This window comes from Aethalodelphis obliquidens, unplaced genomic scaffold (assembly GCF_003676395.1).
Source record: "Aethalodelphis obliquidens isolate GAN/ISIS:26980383/991018 unplaced genomic scaffold, ASM367639v1 scaffold8, whole genome shotgun sequence".
Taxonomy (NCBI): Eukaryota; Metazoa; Chordata; class Mammalia; order Artiodactyla; family Delphinidae; genus Aethalodelphis; species Aethalodelphis obliquidens.
This window is the reverse complement of record NW_020837952.1, coordinates 59,795,512-59,809,496: the sequence shown is the minus strand read 5'-3', so window position 1 is coordinate 59,809,496 and position 13,985 is coordinate 59,795,512. Positions and strand designations below refer to the sequence as shown.

The window sequence follows — 13,985 nt, the reverse complement described above, 5'->3', positions numbered from 1 at the left end:
TGTTCTCCATTGTTATGTTTGTTCAGGCTTTCACTCGCCTTTATCATCAGCAGCACAACTAGTAAATACTGTCCTGGGTGTTCAGCGTCATCAGTGGCTGAAGAGGGGCCTCTGGCCTTGAGCCAGGAGAATGAGGGTCCAAGGCCAGGGCAGCTTTGTCGCCATGAGCTGGGGCCACCAAGGCGGGCCCTTGGGGACCTCCAGGTATAGGGCATCAGTTTAGTAGAAACCGAGATACGAGGGGACACCGCTTTCTCTACAAGTGGGACCTGGTTTTTGCACCCATGCCACTCACCACCCAGGCCAGCCTGGACTTGTCGGTGAGTCCACCATCAGTCCACACAGTGATGGAGGAGTGCAGAGGCTCCTGGACCTTGGATCCAGGCAGGCCTGGGTTGGATTCCTGCTCCACCACCTCTAACCGGCTCAGGTAGGTCACTGTACACCTCTGAGCCTCGGGTTCCTCCCTCTGTAAAGTGGGATCCCAGACCTGCCTGCTGGGATGGCCAAGTGGATTAAATCTGCTGGAGCCTGCAAAGCACATAGTAAGTGCTCAGTTAGTGTTGTTTCCTAATTGAGTGCCAGCTGTGTGCAGAACCCTTGGAGGGGATCCACGTGAGGCCTAAGATCAGCCTTGCCTGCAAGAAGCTTCCAGTCTGAGCAGCACAGTATAAGCAGGATGGTAGCCGAGGGGGGCCTGGGAGGTGACAGGAGCCAGAGCAGTCTTCCTGGCAGAGGGGAGGCTCACACTGGACCACAAAGCCTTCCTGGAAAAGGAAGAGGTGGGCACAACCCTAGAATAGGCCAACCAGGCTCTGCCCGTGGTCCTCATGGACTGGTGGGGGTCTCGGGCCAGCTGGGCCTGAGGAGGGACCCCACCAAGCCTGGTGACTGTCTTTTCCAGTCTTGTCCGCGCATTTCCGTGTCTGTGAGCCATACACGGACCACAAAGGCCGCTATCACTTTGGCTTCCACTGCCCCCGGCTCTCGGACAACAAAACCTTCATCCTCTGCTGTCACCATAACAACACGGTTTTCAAATACTGCTGCAATGAGACAGAGTTCCAGGCGGTGATGCAGGCAAACCTCACGACCGGCTCCGAGGGCTACATGCACAAGTAAGTACTGCACTGGGGCCACAGCCCCACTGCCTTGGGCCCCAGTCAAGTCCGGGTGCCACCAAAACACCCCAGCCTCCAGGCCAGCTGTTGGGCAACCAGTGCAAGGATGGGTGGACCTGGAAGGAGTGTGGGAAAGTCTTCAGGTGACAGGTTTTCTGACCTGTTCTGCCCTCTGGACTTTAGCCTTCTTATCTGAGAAATGGGCATGTGATACCTGCCTCTCAGGGCTGCTGCGGTAGTTAAATGAGGTCAAGGATGTGGAAGACTTTCAGGCATGAAAGGTGCTTGGACCTGGAATCCACGGGGCCTGAGTTCCTTTTTCATTCATTATTTGTTCAACACATATTTGTTGACATTCCTGACCCAGAGATTAATCCCATGCAGCCCCTTTCCCTAAGGTGATTAAAACACATGAGACCAGGGCCCTGATGGAGGGGATATGAGTGTAAAGAAGGAGGAGGAGTTTGCTGGTAGAAAAGCAGTGAGAATATGCTAAGTAAAGGCACATAGGATCGAAATAGCATCCACTGATTTCTCTTACTATGAGTGAAACTGAGCATATTTCACATGCTTGAGAGTCACTTGTATTTCTTTTACTGTGAGCTAACTGTTTATGTCCTCTGCCATTTCCTATTGAATTTTTGGCCTTTTTCTTATTTATTCACAGGAACTCTTTACATATGAAGGAAATAGGATGCATTGCAAATATTTTCTCAGTGTGTCTTTGAATTTGTGATGCTTTTTTCCTCATGCTTAATTTTTAATTGTTATGTAATCAAGTTGTACCCATTTTTTTTCTTTTATGTCTGGTGGGGTTTGTATCATACAGAGGAAGTCTTTCACTACTCTGAAATTGTTAAAAATCCCCTCGTGTTGTCTTTTACGTCTTTTATGTTTTAATTTTTTGCCTTCAAATCTTTGATCTGTGAGGAATTTATTTGGATGTAAGATTTTTTTTAAATTTGGATGTAAGTAATTTTTTTGGATGTAAAGTAGGAATCCACATTTATTTTTTTTCCCACATGGGTAGACAGTTATCCTAACAGCAATCATTGAATTGTCCATCTTTTCCTCACTGATGCGAAATGCAAACTTATTGTATACTATAGTATACTAAATTTGAGTATCTGGGTAGATTGTGATGGCTTTCATTGGTCTATTTATACATTTGCTAGTACCTCATTGTGTTAACTACTGTTGCTTTTGATGTGTTTTAATGTCTTCTTAGTCTATTCCCCCAGGTCTTTTGTCATACAAACTTTAGAATTGGCTTTTGTAGTCTCCCTGCCAAAAAAAAAAAAAAAAAATCTAGTTAGTACTTTTTACTGAGATTGTGTTAAATTCATAGATTAATTCAAGGACAATGGACTTTTCATGACGTTGAATATTCCTATCCAAGAATACAATGTGTCTTTCCATTTGTTCACATTTTCTTTTATAATGTTTTGGAGTTTTCTTCATATAGATATTGCACGTATCTTTTGTGTTTGTTCATATTTATTTCTTTTCAAGCTGCTATTTTATAATGGGGTTTTTCTTCTACTATATCTTCTAACCCAGGGGTCCCCAACCCCCAGGCCACGGATCAGTACCGGTCCACAGCCTGTTAGGAACAGGGCCGCACAGCAGGAGGTGAGCAGCGGGTGAGCGAGCAAAGCTTCATCTGCCGCTCCCCATTGCTTCCCATCGCTCACATTACCGCCTGAACTATCCCCCCACCCAGTCCCTGGAAAAATTGTCTTCCACAAAACCGGTCCCTGGTGCCAAAAAGGTCGGACACCACTGTTCTAACCAACTGTTGTTTAAATGATAAAACCTAATGATTTCTAAATACGTATTTTTTTTACTCAGCCACCTTACTGAAATTTCTTATCTTTGTAATACTTTTTTCAGCTGATTCTCTTAGGTGTCCAGCCATTTGCAAACAATGATAATCTCATCTCTTTCTTTCCAATTTTTGTGCCTCACTTCTTTTTCTTGTCCAATTGTGTTGGCTAGTACCTCTAAAACCATCTTTAAAATTGTCAGGCAATCTTGTCTTCTTCCTGACTTTAATGGGGATGCTTCAGATATTTTCCCAGTAAGCCTGAAGTTGACTCTTGGGGTAGATGTATTTTTTTCATGGTAAGGAAAAATCCACTTGGAAGGAGTGTTTGTTGAGTGACTGTTGAAGAGATTAGTGGCGCCGCTGGGAGTGGTGGGGTGGGGTCTGAGCCTCCATCTCTCTGTCTGATATTGGGGCTTGGATGTTTTGCCACTATGCCATGCTCACTTGGGGGAAGTTGCCTCTTGCCTTTGATCAGGCAGGAGATGCAAATCCCTTGACTATCTTCTGAATCTCTCCTCCTCCCACCAAGGCCAGCTCCCCAGCCTTCCTTCCTCAAATGCACGGGTGCTTCCCCTGAATATCTTGCCATCTGCTCAGACCTCAGAATAATTCTGTGTGAAGTAGTTCAGCAAGTCTTTTCTGTCACGAGGACTGGAATCAAGCCTGGAACTTGACCCAAGCCTTTTATAAGACCAAAGACTAATTCCCTGAGGGAGGAGGGTGGTGCCAGGACTGGGGTTAGGACCCTGAAGTGTTGTCATTGCCAGCTGAAAGCCAGACAGAAGACAGAGGCTTGGCAAGACGGCCAGACTTCTCCAAGGCTCTGGCGATGGTGTCTGGGATCCTCATTTCGAAGCCCACAGGTTTCTGTGATCTGCACATTTACACGGGATTCACACGGAATTCTCCAGCGTTTAGGCACAGTGGGTCCTGGCTGCAGATAATGAAGAGTTGGACCACAGAACAGAGCCCTTCCCTGGGGAGGCATGGGCGCATTGAGGAAGTTTAGCTTGGCTCTTCTCCTGGCACCTCGGCAAGCATTTATGGAGCTAGCGGCATGGGGCCAGCTCTGTGCTCAACCCTCTGAAGCCACTTAGCAGCCCACCCTTGGCCCCCTTTACACACAGGAAGGTGAGGCGTGGAGAGGTTGATAACTTGCCTGACTGAGGCAGCCAGTCGGGGTGGAGCCTAGAGCCAGCCTGGGTCCAGAGCTGCTTTAATAAATCCGGGACGTCCACTGATGGAGGGCCTAGAGCTGGGACCCCCCCTGCGGCCCGGTGGACACCTGGAGCCTGATCCTCCTTTCTGGGGGCTGCTCTGTGCACTGTGAGACCCTGGCCGCCATCCGCTAGACGCTGATCGTGCCCCCTCCCCACTGACTGGCTGTGACAACCAACCGTGTCTCCTGACGCTGCCAAACGTGGGGCGCGGGACTCTCCCGATTGAGAGCACTGCTCTGGAGGGATCCCTCCTGATTATTCTCCACCGAGCTTCCTGCCATCGCCCTTCCCGCAGACGTGGACGGAGGCCCAGAAGAGCTGGGCTGAGCTCCCCTCCCAGGCTGTTCTGCTCTCCTGGGCTTCACGAGGGAGGCGTGGTTCTTGGTGTCCTGTATCCGAAAGTGTTGAAGAGGGTGGGAGCCGCACAGTCCAGAGGAATGAACGTTTCCAGACACAGTTCCCTGCAGCCTGAGTGTGAAATGCCAGGGGAACCATGGGGCAAGGCGGCGGGGGCTGGCGGGATGGGGTGGGGCCTCGTGGACCGGGGGGCAGAGGGGGAGGGGCTTGGGCTTCCTCTTGAGGGGGGTGAGGGGTCCCGAGAGCTTTAAGCTGGGCTTGTGCTCACGGATGGTGCCTGGTACAAGGACCTAGGACACTGCAGAAGTCATGAGGATGACTTGGCCAAGACCGGGGCCCTGTGGAGAAGAGAGGCTGGGGTCACCCAGGAGACAGCCAATCCATAGCTCAGATAAGAAGCCCTGGAGGCCCCCGTTTAGCTGCCTGAGCTGGGGCATCCTGGGGAGAAGGCCTGAGCCCAGGGAGTGGGGCCAGGGCCTTGCGTCCGGCCAGAGCTTGCGGCAGAGAGGGGACAACTGGAGGATGGGCCACTGGGTGTGGGAGGATAGGTTAGTGAATGGGTTGGGACAGGCCTGCCTGGCCAAGAGGTCCTGAGTGCTCCGGGTGTGTGAGGAGAGCCAGGTAAAGTCCACCTCTGGGACCGTCCTGCCCTTTGGAGCTCTGACCCTTCTGGGCAGGATGCCTTTGTTGTCTCATTAGTCCTCACAGCTACTCTGAGAGGAAGGAAGAAGGGGCTGGGCCCAGGCACGTGAAGTCACCTGTTCCACCCAGTCAAGGCCAAGGGACACCAGGGCCCTAGTTCCAGCCAGTGGGCTCTGCCACTCCCAGGTGCATCTAGAAAGCCAGGACTTGTCTGATGCTGGGGGGTGTGCCAGACCTCAGCCGAGAGGCCAGGTGTTCCAATATCCCAGGAGGTTAGCGCCCACTGGCAGCCCCTCTAGAGGGACCAGCGCAGCTGTGATCCCCGTTGGGGCTTTGTGAAGATGCATGGGGCCTGTCAACAGCAAGGCTGCCTGACATTCGCCTGCCCCGCCAGTGAATCAGCTGGGAGGCGGGGCTGGTGGCAGGGAAGAGGAGCGCGCTCCTGATGACTTCTTTATTTGTGTCTCTCCGGAGGAACAGAATGGTCTGTTTTGGCTCTAGCTGCCTGGCAGAAAGGCGGACAGAGCTAGGGAAGCAACCTCGCCAAGCCTGCCGCCACAGTGAGATGCCACTTCTAGCCACTTGGGCAGAGTCCCTGGTGTTCAGGAGTGTACTGCACACCCTCCCATGCCAGCTTCCGGCTGGGACGCCAGCAGCAGTGACCACCCAGGGCCCTGAGCAAGCAGCGGCAGCCTCTATCCAGGGCACAGGGTGGCACGGGGTATATGGGGTCAGCGGTCAGCTCTCTCTGGGGGCAGAGGTGGTATGGACTAGAGGCTGGTGCAGTGCGTGGGTGTTCTCCACCAGGCAGATGGGCTGCCAGGGGTGGGAACCTGGGGCAGGAATGCTCAGAAGACAGAAGGGTCTTCAAGGCCTCAAAGCGGGAAGTGATGGGCTGTCCTTCTTCCCTCGGCTGCACTGAAACCTCTTTCCTCCAGTAGCTTTCCTTTCCCAGTACCCAGAGGTGCTCCAGCCATACGGAGAGCTGCCATGTGGTGCTTGGCCAGGCCTGAGGACCTGAGAATCCCAGTAGCCTGGGTCTCCTCTACCTGGGCCCTGTCCTGCCGGCCTTCCATCACCGTCAGACATGCTTCAAGCTCGGAATCCAGCTCCTGAGTTGGGTCGGAAGTTCCTGGATGTTCTTGTCAGTTGCTCAGCCCTATCAAGCCCCTTTAGGCGTCAAACACACCTACACACTGTCAGCCTCGTGACGCTCCAGAGGTTCTAGAATCCGCGAGGCTTCCTAGTCTGAATACACCCCTCCAAGCCAGGGGAAGGGACGTATACGAACGTTTGAGAGCATCTAGGGGAAGGCAAGGGGCCTTACTTGCCCTGACTCCTTTAATCCGAGTAGAGGTATTTATGAAGAAGGTCCCGCTGGCCTCACTGCACCAGGACTGAGGCTCAGAGAAGGTGAGCGCTTTCCTGTAGTCACACAGCATACAAGTGGCACAGCAGGGTTTGGGACCGGTGTGTGGGTCATCTGGGCTCAGTTAAGGAGCAGCCCCAGAGTCCCTGGGAGTCGAGACACAAAGGCTTATTTTTGTTTGTTTGTTTGTTTTGCGGTATGCGGGCCTCTCACTGTTGTGGCCTCTCCCGTTGCGGAGCACAGGCTCTGGACGCGCAGGCTCAGCGGCCACGGCTCACGGGCCCAGCCGCTCCGTGGCACGTGGGATCTTCCCGGACCGGGGCACGAACCCGCGTCCCCTGCATCGGCAGGCGGACTCTCAACCACTGCGCCACCAGGGAAGCCCCAAAGGCTTATTTTTGACTCACACTCCATGTCTTTCTTGGGTCACCTGGGGCTCTGGGCAGGGAGCGTTCTGTGACCCGAGCTGATCAAGCAGTCCTCATCCAGAGCAGGATGTCTCCATGGCAGCAGGAAAAGAGCAATGGTGAAATTACAAGGTAACTCCTAAGCTTCCACCCAGAATCAGCCTGATACTTCTGCTGACGCTTTTTTTGGCCAAAGCACATCACTTGGCCAAGGCTGTTACCAGCAGGGCCGGGCCCTGTAAGCAGGCCTGCAGGGAGAACAGTGAATATTTTGGTATTACTGGACGCTACTTCATTAGCCCCAAGCCCATGCTCCTCCACGGCACTGGACAACCTCAATCCGGCTGTGTGACCTTGGGCAAGTCACTTTGCCTCTCTGGGCCTAGATCTATTGAGCATTCCCTCTGTGCCTTAATCACAGGAGCCAGCACTCACTGGGTCCTTTCTCCTTCAGGCCCGTGTTATCTCATTAAGCCTCACAATTGCACCGCCAAGTAGGGCATATTGTTATCCCCATTTTACAGATGAGGAAAGTAAAGCTCGTTTTCCCCAGATCACGGAGAAAGAATTTTGCCGAGCTGGGATTTGAATCCACACAGGCCTAATCTCCTGGGCCCAGAATTCAGTCACCAGGGTTATCAACTTGTCACACTGACTGACAGACCCCCCTGTGAGCGGGTTCAGTTATTTTAGGTGAAGTCGGCTGAGGGGCCATGAACCATCTCCCAGCCAGCCTGGGGCCAGCTGTGAGCTCTGCAGCTGATGCTCCTTTCTGACAGCATGGCCTCAGGAACTCTGTCCTCCGTCCTCAACTGGGACTGCCCACGGGTGGCGATGGGACCTCCATCTGGCCTCCGCCGGCTGACATACCTGCTCCTGTCCCCGGGAGGTATTCAGTGACATTCCTCTGTCAGAGAAGGTTTTGTTTACTGCTTGGGAAGCAGCAAAAGAATCTGAATCATTAAATCTTCCAAAAGATACTGAAAAATTGCTATCTGTGGCTTTGGCTGGCTTCACATCTTGTCCCATAAAACAGCCTCTATTTTCTCTCCTGCCCTTTATAAAACACCCACACACACACTCAACAAAGACCCCTGCATCTGGATGAAATTAATTTCCAGATCACATTTTTAAATTAGATTAAAAAGACCAGAATGCTGCCAGCCAGGCAACCATGGAGAGGGCAGGCCCTGGAAGGCAGGGAACTGCCTGGAGACGGCGTCCATGGCCCAGGCTTCCCAGCCGGCTGCCGCCTCCAGGGTGGCCTCCCTTGCAAGGCAGAGGGAGTCAGCAAAGGTGGCACCTCCTGCGGGTGTGCCCCTCCCTTCCCTGAGCTGGGGGGGGCGGGGTGTGGTGAGATCATGGCGGTGAGATCACGGGGGGTGCTACCACCCCCCAAACCCCATGCCAGTTAGAGCAAGCTGGCTGTGGAGGCCTGCAGGCTCAGCAGTGCCCATGCAGCCCGTGATGACGACACACTGAGATGCAGGATGCTGTTGCAGGGGAGGTTGGGGCCTGTCCGCAATTCCTGGTAGAGGATGAGCCAGGACAGGTGGGCCAAGCAGATGTGGGGAATTCCTGCCTGGACATCTATCTTAGACCTGACCTTGGGATTCCCCAAAACTCAGCATACTCCGAGGTCAGATAGACCTGCTTGTAAATCCCAGTGCGGCCACTCCCCAGCTGTGTAGCCTCTGGCCACTGACTTTGCCTCTCTGGGCCCCATTTCCTCATCTGTAAATGAGGGATACTGGCTCCTAACTCACAGTATTGTTGCAAAGATTCGGAAACACGAGGCACGGGCACGTTGTGATTGCTAGTATCACTATTAACTACTAGAGAATATGTATAGAGAAGGCAAAGTCTAGTGAAGAAGTTATTCCTATCAAGGCTGCCACTGACACCAGCTCGCTATAAGCACTCAATATATATTAGCTTAAGGAACATTGACAGCAGCCCCAGGCCGAGCATTGAACTCTGACCCTGGCCCCAAGGAGCTCTGATCTCGAGGTGCAGACAGTCCTACAAGACAGCAAAGACAACACAATGTGTTCTGGGAAGCCCGGTGGCTTTGGGAGCCCAGGAGAGGGATTGGACTTAACATAGGACATCAGGGAAGGCTTCCTGGAGGAGGTGATAGCTGCGCTCAGACATGGGGGCGGGGCCAGCTGCCTGCACAGGAGGTAGGGAGCAAGTTCCAGTCAGGGGAGCAGCATAGGCAAAAGCCTGGAGGCGGCTTGTCTGCCCAGAAAACATGGGTGGCGCCTGCCTTAGGCGGTATGGTGCAGCAGTTAGGAATGTGTGCCGTGGAGCTGGATTGCTGGGTTCAAATCCTGGCTCTGCCACTTAATGGCTGTGAGCTCTTAGACAGTCTCTGAATTCCTCTGAGCCTCAGTTTCCATCTCGGGGATGGGGATGATAGCAGTAATGCTTCCTTCCACGTGTGTTTTGAGTGTCGTCGGATGAGCTAAGATGTATAAAGCACTTAGAGCAATGCCCACCGGCTGCTACTCTGCAAGCTGTTATTATTTCTTAGTCCTGATGGTTTAGGCCCAGGCGTGTCCAGCTCCCACCCCCAGCTGGCGTCGTGGACTCCCTCTCTCAGTGTGGCAGCCCCTGCCTCTCCCGCCCCACCGGCTCCCTCAGCGCCCGCGGCTGCCGCCATGGGAACCACCAAGGCAAAGCCTGACGCTTAGAGCAACTCTGTGGGGGCAACAGAGGAGGTTGGAGAGGGGGAGGCCCTCCTCCCCTGTCCACGTGGACTCCTGCCTCGGCATGCCAGACAGGGCTGCTGGCCTCTGTTCCCTGGCAGGCATTCACACCTGGATATCTCCAGGTGAAGCTAGCTTCCCCTTGAAATGAGGCAGCTCAGGGGGCAGCTGGCAGGCAGTCATTCACACCTTAGCATGAACAAGCCCCTGGGACGGCCGCGGGCCTCATGGAGGTGGTGGCTGGAGATGAAGCCGCAGAGGGATCCAAGGTGCCGTGATGCGGAATTGTTGGGTTACTCGTTCCTCAAGCGGATACTAAGTCCTAAGCACCTGCCAGTGCGTGCCTGCTCGCGGGACACACAGAACCTCCCCTCGAGGAGCCCCCAGCCGGTGTGGGGAAGGAGGGCGTTCCAGGCAGGCGGCACGTGTGGGCAAAAGTCAGCCTCCCCACCCAGCCTGGGCCCAGCCCTGGTAGGGGGCTGGAGGACCCAGAGGGGAGGGACGCCCATCTCACTGCAGCGGCCAAGGCTGAGCAGGTGAACCCAGCTGGGAAGATGCAGAGTCTGGAAACCGAGACCGGGAGGGGCTTCACATCTTCTCCTCCAGACCCAGAGACACACGGGCATCCTCCCAGGCCACACGGCAAAGTGAGGCCAAGGAGAAACCAGAGGCAGGGCCTCCTGGCTCCAGACCCGTGCGCCGCAGCTTCAGACAGCATCCAGAGGTACCTCTCGGGGGACCCCGGACACCCAGGAGCCTGTCTGCTGAGAGCCAGGGCGGGTCCCCCCCAGGGGGCAGCGAGGCTGGACACTGGCTTTGCCTCGTCTTTGCCGCCTGCCAGCTCACACCCACCTGAACAGATGGCCGCAGCAGGGAGCCGGTGGAGGGGGCATTTGAGTGACTAATAAATCCGTCCCTTAAACAGCCGCAGTCCCGGGCGAGCCCCGTGTGGAGCTCCGCTGGCCCCGCTGCAGTGGTGAGGCCAGGAAATGGCCCTCCCTGGGCACCCGGGAGAGACTCAGACCCTGGCCTGGGCGGGAGGATATACCCGGACCCTGCCAGCGTGGCCCCGGCTGGTGGGGGGAGGGTTTGAGGGGCACTCAGGTCAGAGGAAGGGCCCAGCAGTTTCCAAGAGGCAGTGGGAGTCAGGCTGGGGAGGAAGGAAGGCGGTGGGGGGACAGAAAGCGGTGGCTGGGCAGAAGGCGCAGTGTCCCAGTGAGCTCCTCAGGGGGCAGCCAGCTTCCCTTCACTAAGGGGCATTTGCAGCTCAAAACCAACCCCATCATCTCTGCTTCTGGAGGGCAGACTGGCCCTCAGCGTGGAAATGCTGGGTGAAGGAATAAAAGAACCGACGTCAGGGGGCCCTGAGACCCCCCAGCCGTGCAGTCTGGGGGTGCCTGGTGGAGAGCGCTGTCGGGGAGCGGCCTGAGGGTGGGTGTGAAAGGCATGTGGCTGGTGGAGCAGATGCACCAGTGTCTGGTTCGTGGGGTGTGGGGAGGGCAGCTGAGCTGATGCCCTGACTCCTGGGCTTCCGAGGGAGGGAGCGTGATGGCGCAGGCTGGAAGGGAGCGGGCCCCAGGTGGGAGACGCCCTGGCTGAGTCCCACGCAGAACTTGGGGGTGTGAGGTGGCCCAGTGTAGATGCCAAGGGGCAGGAACTTGGGTCAGTTTGTCCTCAGACGCCAGACTTCCTGCATTTGCCCTGGGTCCAGAAAGATGGGGAGGGGAGGGGATGGTGAGGGATGCAAGAGAGCCTCCTAGATGGCGGGGGTGGGGGGTGGGGGTGGGGGTGGGGCGTAAGCCAAGGCCAGGAGGTGGGGGCAAACGGGAGGTACCTGCGGGAGAGAGCTGGCAGGTCCGGGAGTAGCGCCCATGCTGGGGGGGCAGGAAGGTGAAAGTAAGGGCCACCACAACGCAAGAGCCCCAGATGCCCAGCGGAAATTTTCTTCCAGGGGGCCTAACAGGGTGAGGCCCCCTGGGCTCCCGGCCCAAGGACTTGGGGCCTTGGAGGGGATGCTCGAGGGACAGGCCGAGAGCAGTGGATTGCAGGCATCTGGGAGGGGCAGACAGGTGGGGGAGAGGAAAGTGGGGAGTGGGCGTGAGAAGAGGGAGCTAAGATCCCCTGACCCCCAGAGGGGTTCACCTTCCTCTCGGAGACCCCGAAGTAGCCTCCATGCCGCATTTTCTAATCACCCCCCTGATTACCTCCAGCCTCGATGAGGCTGCTGTCCCGGCCTCTCTCAGCCTCTCTCTGTTTTCCCGCAGCAACTACACCGCCTTGCTGGGAGTGTGGATCTATGGCTTCTTCGTGTTGATGCTACTTGTCCTGGATCTTTTGTATTACTCGGCAATGAACTACGACGTTTGCAAGGTTTACCTGGCACGGTGGGGCATCCATGGACGGTGGATGAAACAGGACCCCAGGCGGTGGGGGAACCCTGCCCGGGCACCCCGGCCAGAGCAGCCGGCCCTGCAGTCCCAGCCTCCCCCGGGTCCCCTGCCTCAAGCCCCCCAGGCCGTCCACACGCTGCAGAGAGACAGCCATAGCCCACCGCTTATGAGCTTCCAGGGTTCGTCTGCCTGGTGAGTGGCTGCGATCTCTTGTCTTTGACGAGCTTGGAAAATACCAGATCGTTATTGCTGCTGTGTTTGGCTTGTCAATTACCAGATGATTTGCTTATATTATTTGCCAAGAAAGATGTGAAGTGGCTCGTGGTAACAACGCGTGCCTGGACAGAAAAGTCGACATGCAAGGTTGAAACAGAGCTTAGAAACAAAGCTTGCAAGTTTATTTTGCTTAGATTCTGGCGTGAGAGCTGTTGCCACTGAGCGTGAAGTGGAGTTGTGAGTTTCCTAGCTGCCAAGGCAAAAAGGGAAATTGGATGGCTTCCCAAGTTTTCACAGTCTGGTCAAAGGAAGCAAGTCGATCTGTCGGGGGCTGAGGGAGAAGCTTTTCTTGGCATGAAATTTGAAAATAAGCATATTTATTACTGGACTCCATCGTGCATATATGTTGAGTCGCAGAAAGGCATCTGAGGGCGATGCAGGCAGGCTGCTCAGCGATGGCTCAGGGGAAGGGAAGGAAGCCGGTCAGGGAGGTGGGATCTCGGCTGGCCTTATAGGGTGGCCATCCCAGCAGAGCCTGGTTACCCTGCCCCAGGGGCGAGTTCATGATTTCCTGGAAAGGGACAGACTGCCACTCTCATGTCTAGCCATCTCCAGTCTGGTGGGAGGCAGAGAATAACCTAACCTGGGCGTCCCTGGGCGGTGCAGAGCTGGAGGGAGAGAGGAGGGGTCTGTGCATTTTGAAGCAGGAACCTACGGTGTGACTGGCCAGCACCAAGAACAGGCATCAGCCCCTGGCAGGAGCCAGGCTGAGTGTAGATGCTCAAGTCCAGGGCTCGGGTGTGGGGTTCAGCTGCTCTGCAGGGGCTGAGCTGCAGCCATGGGCACACAGGGCACGGGGCACATCATCCCAGGACATCACAGTACTGAGCCCAGCCTGCAAGATCCAGTGCAGAAACCTACAACACGGTGATCCCTGCCAAGCCATGAGTTTTGCAGGCAACCCAACCCAGGTTCAAGTCCCAGCTCTGCCAGTTACCAGCTCTGCAACTTCGGGCAAGCTCCTTCACCCTCTTAACCTTCCAATCCTTGTGAAGCAGGGGAGAGTGAGAACCCACCCCCCCACCCCCGCCACCCTGGGATTGTCTTGAGGATCAAACAAAATGCCTGGCACATAGTAGGTGCTCAGTTAACCGTTGCCCCTTCCTTGCAGGAGATGCAACCAAGCTAGTTCATGATCGTTTAAGCAGCTAACAGATAGTGACCTTTTCAATAATGAATGACTTAAATAATTAATAAGATACACTTTGCCACAACGGTCATGCAGGAGGCAAAGACGCAGCCTTGCTCGGCTCGGCTGGACAAATGTGGACTGAGCCGGTCCTCTGGGCGGGGCCCCCGAGCCAGGCTTCTGGTGGTGTGGAGGTGATGGGTGGAGGAGAGGCTGCTCTTCACCTCGAGAAGGGGGGAGGGGACACACAAGCCCACCCAAAGCTACAGACCATGAAACAGCTGTTGGCTCTGCCCCAAAGGCGTGGTCTCCTGAGATGTGAGTCTCGCGCAGCAGACACACCTGGGGTGCTTGTCAAAATAAATTCCTGGGTCTCAGCCACAGCCTCCTAACCAGGACTCTCTGGGGGTGATGCCTGTAGGCGCTACAGTTTGAGAACCATTGGAAAGCTTCATTACCAGGACCCAAGCGTTTTGAGAGCTGAGATGTAAACGAAGGTGCTCCCCAGCCCCTGCCATGTTCCTGACAAGACGGT

General features: G+C 55.2%; 1 protein-coding gene across 1 annotated transcript; it reads left to right on the top strand.

Moving 5' to 3' along the window:
* Window positions 1-284: 284 nt before the first annotated feature.
* SHISAL1 (shisa like 1) lies at window positions 285-13,616 on the top strand. The gene is made up of 3 exons (XM_027106028.1): window positions 285-320; window positions 901-1,118; window positions 11,920-13,616. Exons 1-3 carry the CDS (start codon window positions 285-287, stop codon window positions 12,239-12,241), a joined length of 576 nt encoding a protein of 191 aa, XP_026961829.1. The 3' UTR covers window positions 12,242-13,616.
* Window positions 13,617-13,985: the final 369 nt, after the last annotated feature.